At 35.6% G+C, this 26281-nt stretch overlaps 2 protein-coding genes, 1 long non-coding RNA gene and 1 pseudogene across 3 annotated transcripts; 1 reads left to right on the top strand and 3 right to left on the bottom strand.

The window, feature by feature from the left end:
• Positions 1-838: 838 nt before the first annotated feature.
• Positions 839-1858, bottom strand: LOC133684636 (uncharacterized). The gene is made up of 2 exons (XR_009838131.1): positions 1785-1858; positions 839-1052 (listed from the first exon to the last, which is right to left on the bottom strand). It is a non-coding gene; the product is annotated as an uncharacterized LOC133684636 (long non-coding RNA).
• Positions 1859-7928: 6070 nt separating this feature from the next.
• Positions 7929-8677, top strand: LOC133682677 (UPF0481 protein At3g47200-like). Its single transcript, XM_062106145.1, has 2 exons — positions 7929-8243; positions 8327-8677. Exons 1-2 carry the CDS (start codon positions 7929-7931, stop codon positions 8675-8677), a joined length of 666 nt encoding a protein of 221 aa, XP_061962129.1.
• Positions 8678-9166: 489 nt separating this feature from the next.
• LOC133703179 (UPF0481 protein At3g47200-like) lies at positions 9167-25952 on the bottom strand (annotated as a pseudogene).
• On the bottom strand, positions 24095-25890 carry LOC133703187 (UPF0481 protein At3g47200-like). The gene is made up of 2 exons (XM_062127645.1): positions 25770-25890; positions 24095-25511 (listed from the first exon to the last, which is right to left on the bottom strand). Exon 2 carries the CDS (start codon positions 25508-25510, stop codon positions 24206-24208), a length of 1305 nt encoding a protein of 434 aa, XP_061983629.1. The 5' UTR covers position 25511; positions 25770-25890; the 3' UTR covers positions 24095-24205.
• Positions 25953-26281: the final 329 nt, after the last annotated feature.

The following is a 26281-nucleotide window of genomic DNA, read 5'->3' as shown; positions in this document are numbered from 1 at the left end:
CTTCTCCATCTGGCGCCCTTGTAGATCCTGTTGTTGCCATGATATCTATGGCGTCTGTTAATGGATCAACTGAAACGGTCGGAATAATATGTTCCTATTGTAAGAAAAGTTGACGTAATGAGGATAATTGCTTAAAAAAATAGCTTTCCTGACTAGTACTTGGACCGCCGGAAGCAACTTAAGGCTGCTCGGAATCCAAGTCCTGCTGCCACAAATCAGTCCACCAATCTGTCCAGCATGTATGCGCAAATGTGGGAGAAATTTCCCCAACATTCTAAAGTATTCTAGTATAATATATCATGTGAACCCATTGTTCACAAGATATAAGATAGTTAAGACCATAGATAACCAAGTTCGAAAGAGATTCTTATAAATATTAAAATCAAATTCTAAATAGAGACTTGGTTCTCAATCAATTGAGCAGCAGAGGCAAACTCCCTCTTTGCATGCAAGTTGGTCAGCTCCTTTGATAATCCACTTAAGGCCTTCTTTTCTTGATCAATCTGTTGCCTGACAGCATCAAACTAAGTTGCTTAAGCTTTAGTTGGGAAGACTCTTTAGACTCTATGAGCTCCGGAAGGTTGCGATTCATGTCAGACAGGTTAGGAACATCAACAAAAACAAAGAACATATCTTGAAGGCACATTAAGTGTGTCTTAATCTGTCACAACCCGAATCCCGGGTCCGTGACCGGCAACGCAGGAGCGGTGCCGGAAGGACACCCCGTCCATGCTAAGCCTCAAAACGGACATATCAAAAAAATAATTTATTCAAAAATACGTAGCATTTCATAATCTTCAAAAATATTATATTATTCAAAACTGATGAAACCAAAAGATAGTTTAAAACTCCTCATCAGTAATTAAAACAAAAACAATAATCCATAATAGTCATTACATTGTCAAAAATCCAAACTTAATTAAAACAAGGTAATAGTGGAGCGCCTAAGACATCGAATCAAACAGCCTTGAAAGATAAGCAAGGCATACCGACCCAAAACTGAAGAAGCAGGAACACTCAACAAGGTTCACCTGCTATCAGAAACTAAGAACCTGAAATAATATTAAAAATGAGGGGTGAGTTCAACCAACTCAGTGAGGGAATAATATTTAATATACATTTCAGATATTAATAGTTGCAAGATGATTTATCTTGATATACATATACATATACATATACATACTAAACATATTATCATAACGTAGTGGAAATTTATCCTCATATACATATACATATACATATACATACTAAACATATTATCATAAAGTACTGGAATACATGTCAGAGATCAGATGACACCCGAAGGTGACCAGACCAGATGACACCCGAAGGTGACCAGATGACACCCGAAGGTGACCACTGTGGGATGATCAGTCGCCACAGGATGATGCCTCTCTCACCAACTAGGTATACAGAATACTATGTGCACATAGGCTAACTACTCTCCGTTAGCATGGAGTTACTGACAAGTCCGATATCAAGGCATAATAGATATTTACAGAATCATCAGAAAAACGTATATCATATCAAATAGAATCTAGTTCGATAGATTGCGAAGTCCGATATCAAGGCATAATAGATATTTATAGAATCATCAGAGAAACGTATATCATATCAAATAGAATCTAGTTCGAGAGATTGCGAATGCAAATTCAAGAATAAATGAGTACTCGGAAAATAAGCAAAATATATAAATATTCAAGAAATTAACTAGTTGTACTCATTGTATAATCAACATACATATTTACTTATCATATATGCATATTAAAGATTATCCCACTCACCCGGAAAATATAGAACTAAAAGGAATGTCAGATGAAAGACCAGAAAAACCTATTGAGGATCGTTAGGAAAACCTACAATAAATATATGAAATATACTCAAAAGCAACTCAAAGCAACACAAATAAAAGATTCCAATTCATAATGAAAACTAGGTTTAGTCTCTTAGGTTTAGGGACTAAAACAACAATTATCCAAAACAGGGATCAAAACGTAATTTTACCAAAACTGGACCAAACTGTAAATACATAACCATACTGAAATTTATCCATAATTCATCCTTATCTTTGTCCAGAATCTCAAATTATGCCCCAAGAGCCAAACTGTGATTTTATCAAAATTTTAGGGGTCAAATCGTAATTTGTCAAATTGGAGGACCTAACTGAAAATATCATATATTCCTAATTATACTGGAATTTTGCCCTTAAATCATCCTCAGTTCTGTTCAGAACCTCAATTTATGCCCCAGGGACCAATCTGTAATATTTCCAAAGTTTGGGGACTAAACTGTAATTTTCATAATTTGAGGGACCAAACTGAAAATATTCCAAATCAATTATCAAACTGAGATTAATCATCCTTAATCTCATAATAACACTTTCCAGAACTCAAAATACATTTAGGGGTCAAATTATAATTTTCCCAAGGTTTAGGGACTAAACTGTAATTTTCACAAATTGAGGGACCAAATTGGATTTTCATCATCTTCAACCTCAAACCCAGAATTTTACAGATTACCTACTGTCTTCTCCTGATTTCTAACACAATTTCACCATTCAAACAAAATCATAACTCAAAATCATCATCTTTACCTCCAATCTCTCACAATCAACTAATTAACCAATTACCCACAACAATCAACCCATAATATTCTAATTAATTCATCAATCAAACTCAAAACACAATATTCAAAACCCTAACATTTATCAAGACAGAACTTAAAGCTTAAAGAACACTTATTTATACATAATCTTACCTTTAAACTTATTTTCTCAAATTCTCTTCTCCTTTCCTTATCTTTCCCTCTTTTCTCTTCTTCTTCCTCCCCTTTTCTTCTCTTGTCCCGTCAGTTTTCACTCTTAAAACACAACTCTCTTCTTCTATTTTCTTTTCTATTTATATTTATCAACTCTTTATTCAATTACTACAATACCCCTTATTCATTTATACTCATTTTTAGCCTTCAAGGGCTTTATTGCCTTTTACCTACTCATCTTATTTCAAAACATCACATAATTATCACTGCTAATACAGACAGGTTAGGTGCTCCACCAACTTTAGAATTATTTATTACAACTGTCATAACCCAATTCTGGGTTATTCTTTCAAAAAAAATTCAAAAAAAATAAAATTAAATAAAGCTAGCAATCTGTGATTGTCATAACCCAAGTGGCAAGGCTCAGCCCCTATTTTTTAAAAAACAAAATCCAAAAAATTTTCAAAAAAATCATTTCAAAATTTGTGATTTTCTCAAATATTTTTCTATCAATTTTGCATAATATTAGGTTGTATATTTACACTGTAAAATACAAATCTGGTATTAAAATACATGGTTTTCTCCTAAATATTTCAAAAAAAATTCAAAACATTTTAAAAAAAATCTCAAAAACATTTAAATTAATTTTCCCTTTAAAAAAAATTATTTTCATGCATACGACCAAATCCTAAATTTTTTCCAAGCATATTTTCATAAACAAAAAACAAAATTGCATCCTTTTTCATTTTTTTTAATCCCAAAATGGATATCGTAACCAGTTTATGATTATCCATTAGGATTTGGCCAACATGTCAAAAATCTTTTTGCAATCTTTTTTTCTAGGGTTTAGATGTAGACTTTAATATTTGTGTGGTGTAAAATTACACGATAAAGTACACCCTCAGGTATTAAAGATACAAGGTGTAAATAAATACGATATTAAAATTCAGACTTTAGAGCGGTTAAGATTTAACCCAATAAGATATAGACTTTCTCATAAAGAGAGATCTGCCTTGAGCCTTAGAAAAGAACAACGAATAGAAACCCGACTTAGAAAAAACAATCAAACAACAATGCAGCTTAACTTAGGGAGGGTGCACTGGGGGTGATGCGTCTTCCCCTTGCACAACCAGTCCCTTACTCAGACTCTCGCTTATCATAGGTTCCTAGTGACCATAATACTAGGTGGCGACTCCTAAACATTAATCATAATTTTATGATTAAATCCAAAACCCTTTCAAACACACAACACCTCACACAGGAGGCACGACAAAAGCCTCCACCATCACCGAACGATGTCGCGTCGGCTCGCTCCCCCCGCGAGAACAACAGTAAAAACACTTGGTTTTTGCCATGAGTTAAGGTCAGGAGATTCAAACAGATCCAGAAAATGAGTTACTGAGAATTCTTCCTCTACACATGCCAAGACAGACCATAACACACACACACACACCATGTCTAGCTGGTTCATCATCTTTCTTCAAATTCGGGGTATTATAGAATGTACTTATATAGAAAATATTATAGTCATACTCTTGGGTGGTACCCTCCACCATTACTATTGTATATTGCCATATACATATATATAGAGAAAGTTGGCTAATTAATAGGTTAAGCCTCCTAATTATTCTCAACTTGACATCAGAGCTTTTTGTCGTTAGAACTCTTCTCTCCATCTCCCCCTTGCAGCCGACCTTCTCTCCTCTCCTATATGGACTCTACAATCGTTGTAGCCGATTTCTCCCTCACCACTGGTGGTGAGGCCCCACCGGCCAGCCATCTACAAACAGCTGCCGGTGGTGTTCTTCCTCCACAGCAGCAACCTTCCCTTTCAGAACAAGTCAATGACTCCTTCTCGCAAGTTTCTGTCGTTCCTCTGCACATTATGGGAAGACTAACTCCAGCTATTATTGCTCTCTCAAACACCCACCAAGTTGTTTCGTTGAAACTTACAAACATAAATTATCTCTATTAGTGAATGCAGATGAAGCCCTATCTCCTTGGTCAAGGTGTTTTTCACTTCGTTGATGGCTCGGTGTCGTGTCCTCCATCTTATGTTTCAAACATTACAATTGCAAAAGAGAATGAATTAATGGGAGTCATGGTAAGGCTGTAGAAGTCACCATAAGAAAGCAGCTTACTAGTGTCCAAAGCATAGAGGAGTAAGGAGCAATAAAGTTTAAAGGATAAAGAATTAATCTTTAATAATAGCATAACTTGATTAATTTTAAAGTTTTTCAACAATTGAGTACTCTTTTTTTTTTAATCCTATACATTAGTATACATGCCAAGATTATGATTTGATCATTTATGTAAGTTTATATATTTGTTTAATAAATATATTAGTCTTTTTCGTTATGATTTCAAGCTATCATATTCTTATTGTATCACGTGTTTAAAAATAAAAGCTTGTTAATGTGTTAGCAACCAAACATCCAACATTTACGAAATCCAAAACACAAGAGAACTTACAAAACAAACAGGTTGGGGTAAAATGTTCATTATGATCAAAGGGTTACTAACCGACCACGCAACAGTTTCCTTAACAGCACAATGTTCATTATGATCAAAGACAAGTATCGCTAGACCAAAGCAGCTCTCACTGATAACCGCACCTTTGCAAACCACTAGATATCTATAATTCCAAATTAAATGAAACCCAAACTCCATAGCCTTAACATCATTACTTCGAAGAAGCTCTAAAGCAAACTTCTAAAAAGACTCTCCAGACTTCACATGCACTGGTAGCCTGCCTTCCTCTTTCCGTTCTGCATTAATTTTCTTTATCTGATGGTAGAAACAACTGATATCAAACCAATCCCAACAGGGGACCATCCAGTCAAATATACTACATCTTCTAAGGTGATGATTAGAGGACCAAACCTGGTATGAAGACAATTGAAGCTGGAATCCCACAAAGTTAGCAAAGTCTATGCGAGCAGAAATGAAAATTTTGCCCCCTTTTTTCCGACCAAGGTTGTATATATCATGTTCCTGTTCAACTGCGTCTGTTGAATGAAAAAGCCTACACACCATGTGTCATAACCCGAATCCCAAGTTCATGACTAGCAACGCAGTAGCAGTGTCGAAAGGACACCTCACCTACACTAAGCCTCAAAACGGACATATTAAAAGAACAAGTTATTTTAAAAAAAACACAGCATTTCATAATTTTCAGAAATATTATAATATTCAAAACTAATGAAATCAAATGATAGTTCAAAACTTCTCATCAGTAATTAAAACAAAAACAATAATTCATAATACTCATTACATTGTCAAAATTCCAAACTTAATTAAAACAGAGTAATAGTGGAGCGTCTAAGAGATCGAATCAAAACTAAAAGGAAAGCCTCGCAAAACAAGTAAGGCATACCGACCAAACTAAAGAAACAGGAACACTCAACAAAGTACACCTACTAACAGAAACTAAGAACCTGAAATAATATTAAAAATAAGAGGTGAGTTCAACCAACTCAGTGAGAGAATAACATCTAATATACATTTTAGATATTAATAGTTTGCAAGTCGATTTATCTTGATATACATATACATATTATCATAAAGTAGTGGAATACATGTCAGAGATCAGATGACACCCGAAGGTGACCAGATGACACTCGAAGGTAAACATTGTGGGATGATCAGTCGCCACAAGTCAATGCCTCTCTCACCAGCTAGGTATACATAATACTATGTGCACATAGGCTAACTACTCTCTGTTAGCATGGATTTACTAACAAGTCCTATATAAATGCATAATAGATATTTGTATAATCATCAAAGAATGTATATCATATCAAATAGAATTTAGTTCAACAGAATGCGAGTGCAAATTTAAGAATAAACGAGTACTCAAAAAATAGAACAACATATATAAATATTCAAGAGATTAACTAATCATACTCATTATATAATCAACATACATATTTATTTATATTATATGTATATTAAAGATTATTCCACTCACCCGGAAACATATAGATTAAAAGGAATATCAGATGAAAGATCCGAAAAACCTATTGAGGATCGTTAGGAGAACCTACAACAAATATATGAAATATACTCAAAATAACACAAATAAAAGATTCCAATGCATGAAAGAAAATCAGGTTTAGTCTCCTAAGTTTAGGGACTAAAACGATAATTTTCCAAAACATATAATATAAATAACAAAAATATAATTTTACCAAAACTGGACCAAACTGTAAATGCATAATCATACTGAAATTTCACCCATAACCATCCTCAATTCTATCCAGAACAAACCATGGACCAAACTGTAGTTTTTTAAAAGTTCAGGGACTAAAATGTAAATCCCTGAAATTGAGGGACCAAACTGAAAATATTCTAAATCAATTAGCAACTAAGATTCCTTATCCTTAACCTCATAAAAACACTATCTAGAACCTCAAAATACATTTAGGGTTCAATTTAAAAATTTTCCAAAGTTTAGGGACTAAACTGAATTTTCATAAATCAATGACCAAAATAAAATTTTGTTTCTTCAACCTCAAGACCATTCTGTCCAGATTTTCCAGTAAGGTTGAAATGAATTTCTTAACTCATAAAAATCAATTTAAACAAATTAACTCATAAATCTTTATTTTTAACAACATACTCAAAATCAATCACTTAACATTAAACCCATAATAATCATGAATTAATCTTAACAAAATAAACTTCAAATCCTTATAGAACCTAATCTCTTCTTTAATCTTTCCATAAACAAACCATAATTGAAAGTAATATGATAGAGAACCACTTACTTGCTACTTCCATCTTTCTTGAACCCAAAACTCAAGATCTAAAAACTAAAATTCTTGGTTTGATGAGGGAGGGTCACGATGGCCATAAGACTTGGAAGAGAGAAAAATAATTCTCTTGCAACTTTTTCTTATATATCTATATTAACTTTAGTTGGGTTTGAGCTGACTTGGACTTGGGGTTTGGGCCAAAAATTTGGATCTTACACTGCGATTAGTCTCCATCGGACCACTTCACCATGGCAAAGAAGAGCTGAAAACAATGGAAGGGCATAAGATATTGTATTTTCAAGATTTTCAAAAATTCAGCAAGCTTGGAGGAGTTAAGTTGTAGGGGAGAGGGAGACAAGATTGCGTAGATGTTATGCAGAAACCATTTATCTTAGTAGCGAGGAATATGTGAAAATGATGTTAATGGATAGTGTCTTCATCATTGTGATCTTCCTGATAAATGGTTACGAAGACGTCAACCGTTTATTCAATAAACCATGGATGCTAGGCGATATAGCATTTGACATGTTCTTGATTGAAAATCATCTTCCATTCTTCATTCTTGAGGATTTGTTTAAAGCATCCGAAATAGCCAGCCGTTTCGACGAGGAATGTTCAGTGATTAAGCTTGCCTACAAGTTCTTCAAAGATGATTGGAATTCTTTGTTGAGTACTGAAGGCATTTTGGAGGAAATGAAAGCCTCCGAAGTAGCACATTTTGTTGACCTTGTAAGAAATGTCAGAAGCCATCAGAGCCGAACACACCAGAAGCACTAGAGTCTATAAACGTACCAAGTATGACAGAGCTCCAGCAAGCTGGGGTCAAGTTCAAGTTAAGTCCAAGCAAAAGCTTACTTGACATGAAATTCGATAGAGGGATTCTGGAAATCCCACTATTAAGAGTACAGGATAGTACAGAGATCTACTTCAGGAATCTCCGGGCATTTGATAAATGTGATATTCTGGATCAAGATCATATAGGTGACTATATTTCGATGATTAATTTCCTCGTCATTTCTCCTAAGGATGTGGAAATCCTTGTAGAAAATAGAATCATAGAAAACTGGATACATGACAATGAAGCTGTGTCAACTGTTCTTCACGATATTTCCAAGCCAAATGATCTCTCTCAGAACAATTCCATCTTTGCTGGCCTCGTTTAAGATCTGAATGCATACTGCAAGAGACCTTGGAAAAAATGGAAGGAAATCTTGAAACAAGGTTATTTCAGTACTCCACGGGCCATAATATCTCTTATTGCAGCAGTTATTCTCCTTGACTCACAGTTATACAGGCAGTGTGTTCTGTTATTCAACTGTAGCTTCTACCATTTCAATTGTTTCCCATAGACTTCTGATTGCTGTGCACTCCCTTGCTAATCAATGTTAAGCTTCTAATTATCAGTTAGCCTGTTCATTGTAATGATTATTGTTTCGAATAATGAATTTCTGTAAGGTTAACACTATGTGTTTCAATGCTATTTCTGAAGAAATGGTTTGATTTTTATGTACAAAGGTGCAAGAGTACCTATAATTAGATACCAGCAGCACAAACGGAATGTATGACCGTACTCAAATTTTGCTTAGATTGTTTTACAGAAGCCTATTCAGCCTTAAGATTAAGGCCCGAATCTATTCCAATGGGCAAGATCTGACGACTATGCTTAAAACTAAGTTATTGCAATACTGAAAAGACACTTCAATGCCATTCATTACATGATCCTTTTCTGACTAATTGATAGCATGTTGATTGATGCAAACCATTTTGCAGAGAAAACAAGACGTGGAAGAAACTAGCATTGATCATTTAATGAAGTACATTATAGCAATCTCACAGGAAATACAGAAGGAACACCCTTTTATTTGTAGGACGCGATCGAAAGGGTAGAACCTATTTCACTTGAATGACAGAACACACTGTTTGTATGACAGTGAGTATTAGAAGAGCCCCAGCTGCAACAACAGAGATGGAAACCCATGGATTATGGAAATAATTATGTTTCAAGGCTGCAATCCATTTGTGCCTCCGCTTTCTGCAGTACTTTTTCTGACCTTCAACGACATCAGCAAAATAAAAATGGTCTTCGAAGACAGCATTTCCTCTGTCAAGATCATGGAGAACACTCATAACTGCATCATTATCACTGAGCCAATTATGTATAATTCCTTCCTTAGCAAGTATTTCTACATCATTAGTACCACGAACAAAGAAATTGATGGTAGCGATATAGTCACTTACGTATCCACCTCCGCAATGGCATTGCTCAAAGGCGTGGATGTTTCTAAATAACTTCTCTGTATCATCCTCTAAAAGTAGTGGTGGTATTTCCAGTATCCCTTTATCAAAATCAAAGTTAATGTCAAATATTTTTTCCTTGGACCCAACTTAAACTTGACTCCAGATTGATGGAGCTCCATTGCACTGGGTGCGGTGAGAGTTTCAAGAAGCTGTGGCTGTTCCCGCCTTGCTGGCCGCTGACACTTTCTTAGAAAGTCAACAAAATGCTCTACTTCAGAGGAATTGATTTGCTCCAAAATGTCCTTTGGCACCCATGAATCCCCAAATGTGCTTGATAAGAAATCACGAGTAAGCTCAATCATGCAATATCCGCCCTGTCTTTTGGAAAGCTTAACCAAGTCGTCAAGAATGAAGAACGGAATCTGATTTTCAAGCAAGCACGTGTCAATCTTTATTTCTTCTATCATCCACGATTTACCGAATATACGGTCGTTGTTTCTTTGGAAGGTAGGGGAAAACTCTTTCAGGAAGACCATAATGATGAAGGAGCTATCTAGCAACATCATTTTCACAAAGTCCTCTGTACTAATATTTTCAAAATTATCTGCATAACAGTTGCGCAATCTTGTCTCCCTCTCTGCAATAGCTGCAATACATTCCTTGACACTTACCTCACTCAGATTAAGAAACTCTTGCAGGTATATTTTTTTATGCTCTTCCATTTCCTTCAGCTCTTCTTTTCCATGGTGAATGGGCCCAATGGAGACTAGTTGAGGCGTGTAGGCATATTCCTTCGAGTCGCGCAGTCTTTTAGGAACTCTGTAGATGGAACACTCATCAGAGAAGGCATGCAAGGTTTCCAACTCCTCTTGCACAGACGCTGTTAGTTTGTCGATGTCAAGCGAAACATGATCATTGCTTTTCATCTGCTCAGTTGATGTTCCAACAATCTCCATCCTGTGACGCAAATCTCAATTGATCAGATGTTTGCCGGAATCACAGAGAATCATCAGATCAATCATTGAAATGATCTCTACAGTCAAGATTACCAAATCATTTAATTAATACGGACGCTTAAACAAATTCCAAGACAAAAGTAAAGAGGAAATGAAAATATCACACAAAATATTGTCAAACATTCACAAAAATATTTACTACAACATACATAGCTTCTCTAAATTACAACTTGCATACTTAGATTTTGCTTGAAAACATATATAGAGAAAACACTCAGCGGCCTTCTGGCAGAAACAAAAAACGCGCTCAGTAGCTCTAGGTTCTTTCACAAACTATGGTCTGAAGTGTTTCTGATCAGAATCTTCTTGAATGTTCTGTTCCTGCATTTCTCCGTCAGTTCTTAGTCTACACAAAGTCTTCGTCAATATAGACTTTTGCAGCTAAACAACAAATCAACATTATTATCAGGTGGGGTTGACTATAGCTCTTAATTTTTTAAAGTGATTTTTATTTAAAAATATATTATTTTTTTTATTTTAAAAAATAATTTCTTACTTCAACACATTAAAACAATATAAAAAATAAAATAAAATTTTATTTTTTTTAATTTTTAAAAAAACACGATTTTAAATGCATTTCCAAAAAAGAATTATGTTTAGTATTATGATGCATGATATTTTTTAAAAAATATTTTTTATTAAAAATAATTTATGAACATGGAAGGAGGTGAGTTAACACCTTGATTTTTTTAGATGTATTAGGTATTGGGGTAGTTTGTAAATGAATAAAGAAAGAAAAATATATATGTTCCACATTGAAAAGAACTACTCACTTTTTAAGTGTTTATTAATATGGATTTATATTGTGTAATAAATTAAATGAAAATATGTTTGTTGGGCTTTTTAATGTTATTAAATGGATACTTATAATATCAAATTATGACACTTGCTATTTGAAACTTAATATGTCAGTGATATTATTTTTTTTAAATTTTTTTAAATTTTTGTGGCTGTTGAGATAAAACTGAATAGTAGATATGTAGTTTAATTCAAAATATAATTGTTTTTATTAATAGACATATAATTTCATTAACAATTATAATATTTCATAATATATTTTAATTTGTTTTCTATAGGGTTATCACAATCTTAGAACATAGATTACAAATTTAATAGGTTAACCTGGATCGATCTAATATATTGTCGTTTTAATATTTGAAAAACAAATATCATTTAATATATCACCATATCAATACTTAAAAAAATGTCCAATATACATTATATTTTAAATTCGTGATTAATTTTTTTATTAGAAAACATGTTAAAAACACTTGAATATTATTTTTTATATTAAAAAAATTATCCAATCCACAATGAAACTCTCATCAATTATCTTGTTAATTAATAATATACTAAAACATGTGGGGAAAATATTATAGCAATGAATAGTATTTTTCCCACAAGTTTTAGTGTGGTTCTATAACAACACTTTTGCTTTTATTTTGTTTTTTTTCTTCTTTAATTTTTTTAATCAATGTTTTTTTAATTTAACCCTTTAATATTATATTTTTTTATTGGGTTATCTCAATCTCATGACACAAATTATAGGTTTGGTGTGTTAATCTGGTTGTCTAGTGTTTTTTCTTCTTATTTAACTTTTTTTTTCAGTTTCATCCTTTAATATTGAGTTAATTGAGAATTAGATTACATTATTTATTTTAATTACTTTCTATTAGGTTATTTTGGTCTCATGACATGAGAATAGTGCTTAATAGGTTAATTCATGTCATTTTTGTTTTTTTTAATTGAAATTGTTTTCAATTTTATCATTCAATATTGAGTTAGTTGAGAATTGAGTTTCATAATCAGTTTTGGTTTATTTTCTATGGGGATATCTTGGTCTCATAATCCGGTTCGCGAGGTTTGGTGTTTTAACCTCGGTTAAATCAAGTTATTTTTTAATTATTTTTCTTTTTAAGAGGGTTATCTTAGTCTCATGTCTTTCAACATTGAATTTGTTTTTTATTGGGTTGTCCTTGTCTTATGACCCAGGTTGCGGGTTTGGCAGGTTAATCCAATTGATTTATATGTTTTTTTCTTTTTTTAAATTGATTTTCCCTAATTTTATCATTTAATATTGTGTTTGATTGAGAATTACATTTCATGATTTATTTCGTTTTGATTTTTGTGAGATTATCCCTGTCTCATGACCCGAGAATAATATTTAACGGGTTAACCCATATTAACTTGACTCATTTTTTCTGTCATTTTTTGAATTAAAATTTATACAAATTTTATTGTTCAACATTGGATCTGATATGATTGATTGAGAATTGAACTTCATAATTTGTTGTGATTTGCTTTTTATGGGATTATCTTAGTCTCATAACCAAAATCATGGATTTGACAAGTTAATCCAGGTTAAATAAGGTTGTTTTTTTTAATTGATTTTTTTTCAATTTCATCATTTAACATGGGGTTGATTGAAAATTAAGCTTTATAATTTATTTGATTTGTTTTCTATGGGGTTATCATAGTCTTATAAACCAGGTCATAGATTTGACATGTTAACCTAAGTTGACCTAAGTCAATCCAAAATGTTATTATTTTAATATTAAAAAAGATGTCATCTTAAATTTTTTTTTAGTCAAACTATGTTTTTACTGGTTGTTTGGGTTACTTTTTGACTCACAAAATCAACCGGGTCACATCGAGTCAACCCCCATATGATTTTTTTCACTAAAAAAAATTAGTAATATCTAAATATTTTTTTATATATGTTCAAGAAAAATTTGACCCGACTCGCAGCATAGCACAAGTCAATGATCTAGTTAAACCTAAATTAAGAAAACAAAGACAAGGGGGGGGGGAGGTAAGCCAATGAAAAAAAAGAAGATGCTATCTCCTTCGCTTTTTATATGAACATGGAAGGAGGTGAGTTAACACCTTGATTTTTTTTAGATGTATTAGGTGTTAATGTAGTTTGTAATTGAATAAAGAAGGAAAAATATATCTATCTCACATTGAAAATAAACACTCTCTTTTTAAGTGTTTATAAATATGGGTTTATATTGTGTAATAAATGAAGTGAAAATCATGGTAGATGAGTTTTTTATTGGGCTTTTTAATGCTATTAAATGAACTTATAGTATCAAAATATAATACTTGCTATTTGAAATTTGATATGTTAGTGATATTATTATTTTTATTTTTTTTTATAATTAATTTTAATATTTATGACTGTTGAGATAAAACTGAATAGTAGATATCTAGTTTAATTCAAAATATAATATAATAAATATAACTGAAGGTACATTTTCTTATGCTCTTCCATTTCTTGTAGCTCTTTTTTTCCGTGGTGAAGTGGGCCGATGGAGACTACTTGAGGTGTATAAGCTCTTCTATTTAACTTGAGTAGTCTTTTAGGAAACCTGTAGATTGAACACTCATTGGAGAAAGGACGTAATTTATTGAACTCCTCTTGCATGGACGTTGCTAACATGTTAGTGTCAACCGAACCATGATCTCCCTTGTTCATCAGCTGATCAGTTGATGTTCCAGCAATCTCCGTCCTGTGACTTATTGAGTGATCTCTCCTGTCAAAATTACCAAATCATTTATTAACACGGATGCGTAAACAAATTCCCACACAAATGTAAAATGGAAATGAAAATATCCCATAAAATATTGTCAGACAATCACAAAAATATTTGGAAGGAAACGAATCTGAATTATTACAATATACGTAGCTTCTCTAAATTACAGCTTACATACTTAGATTTGCTACAAAACTTATATAGAAAAAACTCAGTGGACTTGAGTGTTTCTGATCAGAATTTTCTTGACTGTTTTGTTCCTGCAATTCACCATCTCTTCTTATTCTACACAAAGTCTTCGTCAATTTGGACTCTTACGGTTGGACTCCAAATCAACATTAATAAGAGGGGTCGGTTCCAGCTGTTCTCTTGTTTAGTAAAAATCGACAATACAAGCACTGTTTGGACCGCATTCTATAAAATTTCAACATTGTTATTGATTTTTTTTAGGCTTATTTTTTTATGTTTTTAAATTATTTTGATATACTGATATAAAAAATGATTTTTAAAAAATAAATAAATATTATTTTGATGTATTTTTTAATAAAAATCACTTTGAAAAACAACCGTTACAACACTCTCAAACACCGTCTAAATGAGGTCTGTTCCAACCATAGATATTTTGTCACAAAATTAAATGCCTATAAATGAAGAGAACTTAAAACTGAGTGTAAATATTTTTAGACACAGAAACTGGCAGAACATGTTGTGTGGTCCCGCACCATGTGATGGGGGGACCATCACATTAATTAGTAAGAGACAGCCTTGCTGTCTCTTTAAATTAAATGAGCTGCCACTGTAGATGACAGCAGCAAAATTTGAGAAGAAACAGAGGAGAAAAACGTGAGAAAGAAAGAAGAGGAGGCAGCAAAGCAGTCTGTCTTTTTTCTTCGATTTCCAGTTCGTTCACCGTTGGATCGGGCTGAGATTTTGACAGCAGCTTCTAGACACGTTCCTCTTCATTCTGAACGGTTGGATTGAAGATTGGTGGTGTGAAAGCTGGTCGTTTTGACAGAAAACAGGGATGTCAGTGTTGTGAGCTTTTTTCTAACATTACTCTCTTTAATCTTGTTGTAATCCGAGAATAAGTTGTTCTTGATGATATATATATTGTAACCCTTAGTTGAATCTGAGGAAGAATAGTTGTGAACCCATTATTTGTGATAGTGGAAGTTTTTAGGTGGACTCCGGTCCCGTGGTTTTTCCCGCATCGGGTTTTCCACGTAAAAATCTTGGTGTTGATTTGTGTGATTATTTGCATTATATTTGATCATTGTTTGATTCTGTTTTTTACTGCACAAAGAGGGAAAAATGATTGGGACTTGTGAATTGTGAATTGTATTCCGCTGAATTGATCCAGTTATTTGTCCCTAGTTTTCCCAACAAAGTGGTATCAGAGCATTTGGTTGTGTAGATTGAGTTCTTATGCAGTTAAAATGGAAAAGGAAGATTCGGGCATGATAAAGCTCACTTCCTCAAATTATTTTATGTGCAAAACAATGATGGAGGATCACTTATATTGCAATGATTTGGCTTTGCCGATTGAATGTAAAGGAATAAAGCCTGATGACATGGATGATGCAAAATGGAATGGACTAAATAGAAAGGCTACCGCTAATGTTAGAAAATGGGTATCTTCTAAGTCCATTAATCATATTTCTCAAGAACATGACTGCTATACAGTGTGGAAGATGTTGGAAGAAACATTTGCCAAGGAGAGTGCACAAAACAAGGTTTTTGTAATTAGAGACCTTGTGAATTTGAAGTATAGAGATGGTGAAGATGCTTCGGTGCATATAAATGTATTCCAAGGGTTCTTGAATCAGCTGTCATTGATGAACCTTGAGTTAGCCGATGAAATGCAAGCATTAATCCTATTGAGTTCATTGCCGGATAGTTGGGAGACTTTGGTAGTGTCACTTAGCAATTCTACTCCGAATGGAAAGCTCACTTTGAAAACAGTGAAGGATTGTATCCTCAACGAAGAGAAGAGGAGAAAAGGGACAAGCACTTTCGAGTCTCATGCACTTGTTACAGAAGGTCGAGGGAGAAGTCAAAGCAGGTTCTCTCACGGCAAGCAAGATGGAGAATCCAGCAATAGAAAAGGCAAATGGAAGCCAAGAGGAAGATCTCAGTCAAGGAAGGGTTTTAAGTGTTATTATTGTGACAAGCTTGGGCATATGCAAAAAGATTGCAGAAAGTATAAAAGAGATAAAAAGGGTAGAGATGAAGACAAGAATGAAGAGAATGGTACAGTTGCAGTTGTATCTGATGGTGATGTTGTCATTGTGTGTGATGATGGTTGTGTTAATCTTGCATGTCAAGATACCACCTAGGTTGCAGATTCAGCAGCTTCTTACCATGTTACACCCCGACGTGATTTTTACACATTCTACAATGCTGGTGACTTTGGTCAAGTTAGGATGGGAAATCAAGGAATGGCTAGTGTTGTGGGCATTGGAGATATTTGGTTGGAAACCAATACTGGGTGCAAGTTGCTACTCAAAGATGTTAGGCATGTGCCTGATATGCGCCTACATTTGATCTCTACTGGTATTCTTGATGAAGAAGGCTATCACAGTTACTTTGGAGATGGTAAATGGAAGCTCTCTAGAAATTCCCTAATTGTTGCTAAAGGGAAGAAGATGGGTCTCTACATGTCACAAGCCAATGTGATCAAAGGAGAGCTAAATGCAATTGAAGATTGCTCTACTGATTTATGGCATAAGCGGCTTGGACATTTGAGTGAGAAAGGCCTTGGCATCCTTGCCAAGAAGAATTACCTTCCTTTAAAAGGTATGAACTTGAACACATGTACTCATTGTTTAGTTGGTAAATAACATAGAGTTGCATTTCAAAGATCACCTCCACATAGAAGATCACATGTTCTTGATTTAGTTCATACTGATGTTTGCTCTATGATTGATAAGTCTCTTGGAGGTGCATTGTACTTTGTTAGTTTTATTGATGATCACTCCAAGAAGATTTGGGCCATTTGTTTGAAATCCAAAGATCAGGTGCTTGATGTCTTTAAAGATTTCCATGCCAGAGTTGAAAGAGAAACTGGTAGAAAGCTGAAATGTGTTCGAGCAGACAATGGTGGTGAATACAGGGGTCCTTTTGAGAAGTACTGCAGGGAACATGGCATCAAGTTGGAGAAGATAGTTCCTAAGACTCTATGGCAGAATGGAGTGGCTGAGAGAATGAACAGAACCATTGTTGAAAGAATTAGATGTATGCTCTCTCATGCAAAACTGCCTAAGTCCTTTTGGGGTGAGGCAATGAAGACTACAGTTGCCATGATCAACATTTCTCCATCAGTTCCTCTTGAGTTTGATGTTCCAGATAGAGTTTGGAAAGGAAAGGATGTTTCTTATGCACACTTAAGAGTGTTTGGATGCAGAGCATTTGTACATGTTCCAAGGGATGAATGGTCAAAGCTTGACAACAAGACAAAGCAGTGTATTTTCTTGGGCTCTGAAGATGATGAGTTTGGTTATAGGTTGTGGGAACCAAAGGAGAAGAAAATTGTGAGAAGCAAAGATGTTATCTTCTTTGAAGATCAAACCATTGAAGACTTTGAACTGAAGGAGAAAACAGAGTCTACCACTTTTATTCCATCTAATTCAAATCCAGGACCTACTCCACAGTTACCTTTGATGCCTACTAATCATGGGGGAGACTTGCAAAATGATGAAAATGGTGGTTTTCTTAATGAGCCATTAGTTGGTGATCCTGAATCAGCTAATGATGATATTGATGTTATTCCTGAACAGGTTATACAGGAAGCTCCAGATAAGCCACAATTGAGGAGGTCAACTAGACCTCGCCAACCTTCCACCAAATACTCTCCTCATGAGTATGTGCTGGTTACTGACGGGGGAGAGCCAGAATGCTTTGATGAAGCTATGTCACATGAGAAGAAAAGTGAGTGGTTGAAAGCAATGCAAGAAGAGATGAAATCCTTGCATGAAAACCATACCTTTGAGTTAGTGAAACTTCCTAAAGGTAAGAGAGCACTCAAGAACACATGGGTGTTCAAGTTGAAAATTGATGAACATTGCTCACAGCCAAGGTACAAGGCAAGATTGGTTGTGAAAGGTTTCGGTCAGAAGAAGGGTATTGATTTTGAAGAAATCTTTTCACCAGTGGTCGAGATGTCTTCAATCCGAGTTGTGCTTGGCTTAGCTGCTAGTTTGAATCTTGAAGTTGAGCAACTTGATGTGAAAACTGCCTTTCTCCATGGTGATTTAGATGAGGAGATCTACATGGAATAGCCTGAAAGGTTTGAAACAAAAGGTAAAGAGCAGCTAGTTTGCAAGTTGAAAAAGAGCTTATATAGGTTAAAACAAGCTCCAAGACAATGGTACAAGAAGTTTGATTCTTTCATGGTGGATCATGGTTATGACAGGACCACTTCTGATCATTGTGTATTTATGAAAAGGTTTCCAGATGGAAACTTTATTATTCTCCTGTTGTATGTGGATGATATGTTGATTGTTGGCCATGATGCTAAGAAGATTCAGATTTTGAAGGAAGAGTTAAGCAAGTCTTTTGCAATGAAAGACTTAGGACCGACAAAACAAATTCTTGGCATGAAGATCACACGTGACAGGAAGAAGGAGAAACTTTGGCTATCTCAGGAGAGATATGTCCAAAAGGTACTTGAGAGATTCAACATGAGCAACTCCAAACCGGTTTGTTCTCCACTTGCAAGCCACTTTAAACTAAGTTCTAAGCAATGTCCTTCAAGTGATGAAGAAAGAGATGAGATGGAAAAGGTTCCTTATGCATCCGCAGTTGGTAGCTTGATGTATGCCATGGTTTGCACAAGGCCGAATATAGCTCATGCAGTTGGTGTGGTTAGTCGGTTCCTCTCCAATCCTAGTAAAGAACACTGGTCAGCAGTGAAATGGATACTCAGGTATCTCAAAGGTACTTCTAGTTTCAGCTTATGTTTTGGTAATGATAAACCTGTGTTGGATGGATACACAGATGCAGATATGGCTGGTGGTGTTGATTCTAGAAAGTCCACATCAGGATACTTGATGAAGTTTGCAGGGGGAGCAGTCTCATGGCAATCAAGGTTGCAAAAATGTGTGGCATTATCCACTACAGAGGCTGAATATATGGTGGTCCCGCACCATGTGATGGGGGGACCATCAAATTTTTTGGAGTGATATTTTGTCTTCCGCTTCTGCAAAATTTGGTATTTCGTCAGTTTCTGCAATTATTTTGGTATTTCGTCTACCCTTCAGCTTTTGCAATTTGGTATTTGCATTCAGTTTCTGCAAATTGGTTTTGTGTTTTGGAGTAATTGTATAATTTTGAGAAGATATTTGTTTAGTTTCTGCAATCTCTGTTCAGTTTCTGCAATTTGTTATTTTGTTTTCCACTGCTTTTGCATTCTGGTTCTCTGTGATTGTTAATTATGGCTACTGAAAGAGATGATTCGCTTCAGTCTGTGAGTGTGAGGTTGGATGGGAAGAACTATTCGTATTGGAGCTATGTAATGTGAAATTTTCTTAAGGGTAAGAAGATGTGAGGGTATGTTAGTGGAACTTATATAGTACCTAAAAATATTGAGGAGGGGGATGTTGTTTTGATAGATACATGGGAAGCAAATAATGCAAAGATCATTACTTGGATCAACAATTCTGTTGAGCATTCGATAGGTACGCAGTTGGCGAAGTATGAGACAGCAAAAGAGGTTTGGGATCATCTGCAAAGGTTATTCACGCAATCAAATTTTGCAAAACAATATCAATTAGAGAATGACATACGAGCTCTTCATCAGAAGAATATGAGTATTCAAGAGTTTTATTTTGCTATGACAGATCTTTGGGATCAATTGGCTCTTACAGAATCAGCAGAATTAAAGGCATGTGGTGCCTATATTGAGCGTAGAGAGCAGCAACGATTGGTACAGTTTTTAACAGCGCTTCGCAGTGACTTCGAAGGACTTAGAGGTTCAATTCTGCATCGTGCTCCACTGCCTTCTGTTGACTCTGTTGTCAGTGAGTTATTGGCTGAAGAAATACGTCTTCAGTCTTATTCTGAAAAGGGAATTCTTTCTACTTCAAATCCTTCTGTACTAGCAGTACCTTCTAAGCCATTCTCTAATCATCAGAACAAGCCTTACACAAGGGATGGCTTTGATGAGTGCAGTTTTTGTAAGCAGAAAGGTCATTGGAAGGCTCAGTGTCCTAAGTTGAGACAGCAGAATCAAGCTTGGAAGTCTAGCAGTCAGTCACAATCTAATGCTCATCGACCACCTCAGGGTTATAAACCACCACACCACAATACTGCAGCAGTAGCTTCCCCAGGCTCTATTACCGATCCTAATACTTTGGCTGAGCAATTTCAGAAGTTTCTCTCCTTGCAGCCACAAGCAATGTTTGTTTCTTCCATAGGTCAGTTGCCTCATAATTCCTCAGGTATGTCACACTCTGAATGGGTCTTGGATTCTGGTGCTTCCCATCATATGTCTCCAGATTCCTCATCTTTTACCTCAGTGTCCCCTTTGTCCTCCATTCCTGTTATGACTGCTGATGGCACTCACATGGCCTTAGCAGGTGTTGGTTCTGTTGTCACACCTCACTTGTCTCTCCCTAATGTTTATCTTATTCCAAAACTCAAATTGAATCTTGCGTCTGTTGGTCAAATATGTGATTCTGGTGATTATTTAGTCATGTTTTCTGGTTCTTTTTGTTGTGTACAGGATCTGCAGTCTCAGAAGCTGAATGGGACCGGCCGTAGGGAGAATGGACTATATATTTTGGATGAGTTAAAAGTGCCAGTTGCTGCTGCCGCCGCCGCCGCTGCTGCCGCCGCCGCCGCCGCTGCTACTACTGCTGATCTGTCTTCTTTTCGTTTGAGTCTTTCATCTTCTAGTTTTACTTATGGCATTCCCGTCTAGGTCATGTTTCATCTTCTCGTTTGAGATTTTTGGCATCCACAGGAGCTTTAGGAAATTTGAAAACTTGTGATATTTCTGATTGTAGTGGATGTAAACTGGCAAAATTTTCTGCTTTACCTTTTAATCGAAGTATTTCTGTTTCATCTTCACCATTTGATTTGATTCATTCTGATGTATGGGGACCTTATCCTGTTTCCACAAAAGGAGGGTCTCGATATTATGTCTCTTTTATTGATGATCATACTCGTTATTGTTGGGTTTATTTAATGAAACATCGTTCTGAATTCTTTGAGATATATGCAGCTTTTCGAGCTCTTATCAAAACTCAACATTATGCTGTGATCAAATGCTTTAGATGTGATTTGGGTGGGGAATACACCTCTAATAAATTTTGTCAAATGCTTGCCTTAGATGGAACCATCCACCAAACTTCATGTACAGATACTCCTAAACAAAATGGTGTAGCTGAAAGAAAACATAGGCACATTGTTGAAACTGCTCGTTCTCTCTTGTTGTCTGCCTTTGTTCCTAGTGAGTTTTGGGGAGAAGTTGTTCTTACTGTTGTAAGTTTGATTAATACAATTCCATCTTCTCATAGTTTGGGTCTATCTCCTTTTGAAAAGTTATATGGGTATGCCCCTGATTATTCCTCATTTAGAGTCTTTGGTTGTACTTGTTTCGTTCTTCGTCCTCATGTAGAACGCAGTAAGCTATCCTCTCGATCCGCTATTTGTGTCTTTCTGGGTTATGGTGAAGGTAAAAAGGGGTATCGTTGTTTTGATCCAATAACTCAGAAACTTTATGTGTCTCGTCATGTTGTCTTCCTTGAGCATATACCTTTCTTTTCTATTCCATCCACTACTCATAGCCTAACAAAATCTGATCTTATTCATATAGATCCTTTTTTCTGAGGATTCTGGTAATGATACCTCTCCCTATGTTCGATCAATTTGTACTCATAACTCTGCTGGTACTGGTACTTTACTCTCTGGCACACCTGAAGCTCCATTCTCATCTACAGCCCCTCAAGCTTCATCTGAGATTGTGGATCCACCTCCACGTCAGTCCATCCGCATTCGTAAGTCCATAAAACTACCAGATTTTACTTATTCTTGTTATTCTTCATCATTTACTTCCTTTTTAGCTTCTATTCATTGTCTCTTTAAGCCCTCTTCCTATAAAGAGGCAATTCTTGATCCGCTTTGGCAGCAAGCTATGGATGAGGAACTTTCTGCTTTGCATAAGACAGATACTTGGGATCTGGTTCCTCTACCTCCTGGTAAGAGTGTTGTTGGTTGTCGTTGGGTGTATAAGATCAAGACTAATTCTGATGGGTCTATTGAGCAATACAAAGCTAGGCTGGTTGCAAAAGGATACTCTCAACAGTATGGTATGGACTATGAGGAGACATTTGCCCCGGTTGCAAAAATGACTACTATTCGCACTCTTATTGCCGTAGCTTCGGTTCGTCAGTGGCATATTTCTCAGCTTGATGTTAAAAATGCATTCTTGAATGGAGATCTTCAAGAAGAAGTTTATATGGCACCCCCTCCTGGTATTTCACATGACTCTGGATATGTTTGTAAGCTTAAGAAAGCATTATATGGTCTCAACCAAGCACCCCGTGCTTGGTTTGAGAAATTCTCTATTGTGATCTCGTCTCTTGGCTTTGTTTCTAGCAGTCATGATTCTGCTCTTTTTATTAAGTGCACTGATGCAGGTCGTATCATTCTGTCTTTATATGTTGATGACATGATTATTACTGGTGATGATATTGATGGTATTTCAGTTTTGAAGACAGAGTTGGCTAGACGATTTGAAATGAAGGATTTGGGTTATCTTTGATATTTCCTGGGTATTGAGGTAGCATACTCACCTAGAGGTTACCTTCTTTCTCAGTTGAAATATGTTGCAGATATTCTTGAGCGGGCTAGACTTACTGATAACAAAACTGTAGATACTCCTGTTGAGGTTAACGCAAGGTACTCTTCTTCTGATGGTTTACCTTTGACAGATCCTACTTTATACCGCACTATTGTTGGGAGTTTGGTATATCTCACCATTACTCGTCCAGATATTGCATATGTTGTTCATATTGTTAGTCAGTTTGTTGCTTCTTCTACTACTGTTCACTGGGCAGTTGTTCTTTGTATTTTGCGATATCTTCGGGGTACAGTTTTTTAGAGTCTTTTACTTTCATCCACCTCTTCCTTGGAGTTGCGTGCATACTCTGATGCTGATCATGGTAGTGATCCCACAGATCGCAAGTCTGTTACCGGGTTCTGTATCTTTTTAGGTGATTCTCTTATTTCTTGGAAGAGCAAGAAACAATCTATTGTTTCTCAATCATCCACCGAAGCAGAATATCGTGCCATGGCATCTACTACCAAAGAGATTGTTTGGTTACGTTGGTTACTTGCTGATATGGGAATTTTCTTTTCTCATCCTACTCCTATGTATTGTGACAACCAGAGTTCTATTCAGATTGCTCATAACTCGGTTTTTCATGAGCGCACTAAGCACATTGAGATCGATTGTCATCTTACTCGTCATCATCTCAAACATGGCACCATTGCTTTGCCTTTTGTTCCTTCTTCCTTGCAGATTGCAGATTTCTTTACCAAGACGCATTCCATCTCTCGTTTTCGTTTTTTGGTTGGCAAACTCTCGATGCTTGTAGCTGCCGCATCGTGAGTTTGAGGGGAGATGTTAAATAATATTTATGTAATCTTATTTATTAAGGGTAGAATAGTACTTTCAGTTTGACCTATATATACTTTATTTGTATTTAGGTTAAAACTAAGCATTATAATATACCGATTATTCAGAATTCTAGCCTCCTTTCTCTATTTGATCTTAATTAATTTAACAGAAGAAACTAGCACTGATCATTTAATGAAGTACATGTATAGTATAGCAATCTCACAGGAAACACAAACAGAACACACTTTTATTTGTAGCACACGATTGAAATGGTAGAACCTATTTCACTTGAATGACAGAACACACTGTTTGTATGACCGTGAGTATTAGAAGAGCCCCAGCTGCAACTACAGAGATGGAAACCCATGGATTATGGAAATAATTTTGTTTCAGGGCTGCAATCCATTTGTGCGTCCGATTTCTGCAGTACTTTTTCAGACCTTCAACGACATCAGCAAAATAAAATTGTTGACTGCTAACAAGATTTCCTTTATCAAGATCATGGAGAACACTCATAACTGCATCATTATCACTGAGCCAATTATCTATAATTCCTTCCTTAGCAAGTATTTCTACATCATTAGTACCACGAACAAGGAAATTGATGGTAGCGATATAGTCACTTACGTATCCACCTCTGCAATGGCATTGCTCAAAGGCGTGGAGGTTTCTAAATAACTTCTCTGTATGATCCTCTAAAAATAGTAGTGGTATTTCCAGTATCCCTTTATGAAAATCAAAGTTCATGTCAAATATTTTTTCCTTGGACCCCAAGTTAAACTTGACTCCAGATTGATGGAGCTCCATTGCACTTGGTGCGGTTCGACTTTCAAGAAGCTGTGACTGTTCCCGCCTTGCTGGCCGCTGACACTTTCTTAGAAAGTCAACAAAATGCTCTACTTCAGAGGAATTGATTTGCTCCAAAATGTCCTTTGGCACCCATGAATCCCCAACTGTGATTGATAAGAAATCACGAGTAAGCTCAATCATGGAACATCCTACCTGTCTTTTGGAAAGCTTAAGCAAGTCGTCAAGAATGAAGAATGGAATCTGATTTTCAAGCAAGCACATGTCAAAACCGATTTCTCCTATCATCCACGGTTTACCGAATATACGGTCGTTGTTTCTTTGGAAGATAGGGGAAAACTGTTTCAGGAAGACCATAATGATGAAGGAGCTATCTAGCAACATCATTTTCACAAAGTCCACTGTACTAATATTTTCAAAATTATCTGCGTAACAGTTGCGCAATCTTGTCTCCCTCTCTGCAATAGCTGCAATACATTCCTTGACACCTACCTCACTCAGTTTAAGAAACTCTTGCAGGTATATTTTTTTATGCTCTTCCATTTCTTTCAGCTCTTCTTTTCCATGGTGAATGGGCCCAATGGAGACTAGTTGAGGCGTGTAGGCATATTCCTTCGAGTCGCGCAGTCTTTTAGGAACTCTGTAGATGGAACACTTATTAGAGAAGGCATGCAAGGTTTCCAACTCCTCTTGCACAGACGCTGTTAGTTTGTTAATGTCAAGCGAAACATGATCATTCCTTTTCATCTGCTCAGTTGTTGTTCCAACAATCTCCATCCTGTGACGCAAATCTCAATTGATCAGATGTTTGCCGGAATCACAGAGAATCATCAGATCAATCATTGAAATGATATCTACAGTCAAGATTACCAAATCATTTAATTAATACGGACGCTTAAACAAATTCCAACACAAATGTAAAGAGGAAATGAAAATATCACACAAAATATTGTCAAACATTCACAAAAATATTTGGAAGGAATCGAATCTGAATTATTGCAACATACGTAGCTTCTCTAAATTAAAACTTGCATACTTAGATTTGCTTCAAAACATATATAGAGAAAACACTCAGCGGCCTTCTGGCAGAAACAAAAAGCTCACTCAGTAGCTCTAGGTTTTTTCACAAACTATGGTCTGAAGTGTTTCTGATCAGAATCTTCTTGAATGTTCTGTTCCTGCATTTCTCCATCAGTTGTTATTCTACACAAAGTCTTCGTCAATGTAGACTTTTGCAGCTAAACAACAAATCAACATTATCAGGTGGGGTTGACTACTGCTGTTCATTTTTTAAAGTAATTTTTATTTAAAAATATTTTTTTAAAAAAATTAATTTCTTACTTCAACCCATTAACGATTGACAATTTGCATTATCCTTTTCTTTTCACACTTGGCCTGCCGAGCCAAAGGAACTCACTGCCCATGCATTAACCAGCTTGCGGCATGGTGCGGCAGTTCTCTCCCTACCAACAAAGAGAGAAATTTATTTGTCTTTCTTTCTTCTCCCTCCTACTAAAAGTTTCACTTGATAAACCTCATGTTAATTTC

Source organism: Populus nigra, chromosome 1, assembly GCF_951802175.1.
Source record: "Populus nigra chromosome 1, ddPopNigr1.1, whole genome shotgun sequence".
Lineage (NCBI taxonomy): Eukaryota > Viridiplantae > Streptophyta > Magnoliopsida > Malpighiales > Salicaceae > Populus > Populus nigra.
The sequence above is the reverse complement of the archived record's forward strand: the minus strand, read 5'-3'. Positions and strand labels throughout refer to the sequence as shown.

Bases quoted from the DNA above. Each gene is read 5' to 3' on its own strand.
- LOC133682677 (XM_062106145.1), top strand. From the start codon at position 7,929: ATGATGTTAATGGATAGTGTCTTCATCATTGTGATCTTCCTGATAAAT. The intron at 8,244-8,326 runs GTAAGAAATGTC...ACAGAGCTCCAG, and splicing joins TAGCACATTTTGTTGACCTT to CAAGCTGGGGTCAAGTTCAA.
- LOC133703187 (XM_062127645.1), bottom strand. From the start codon at position 25,510: ATGGAGATTGTTGGAACAACAACTGAGCAGATGAAAAGGAATGATCAT.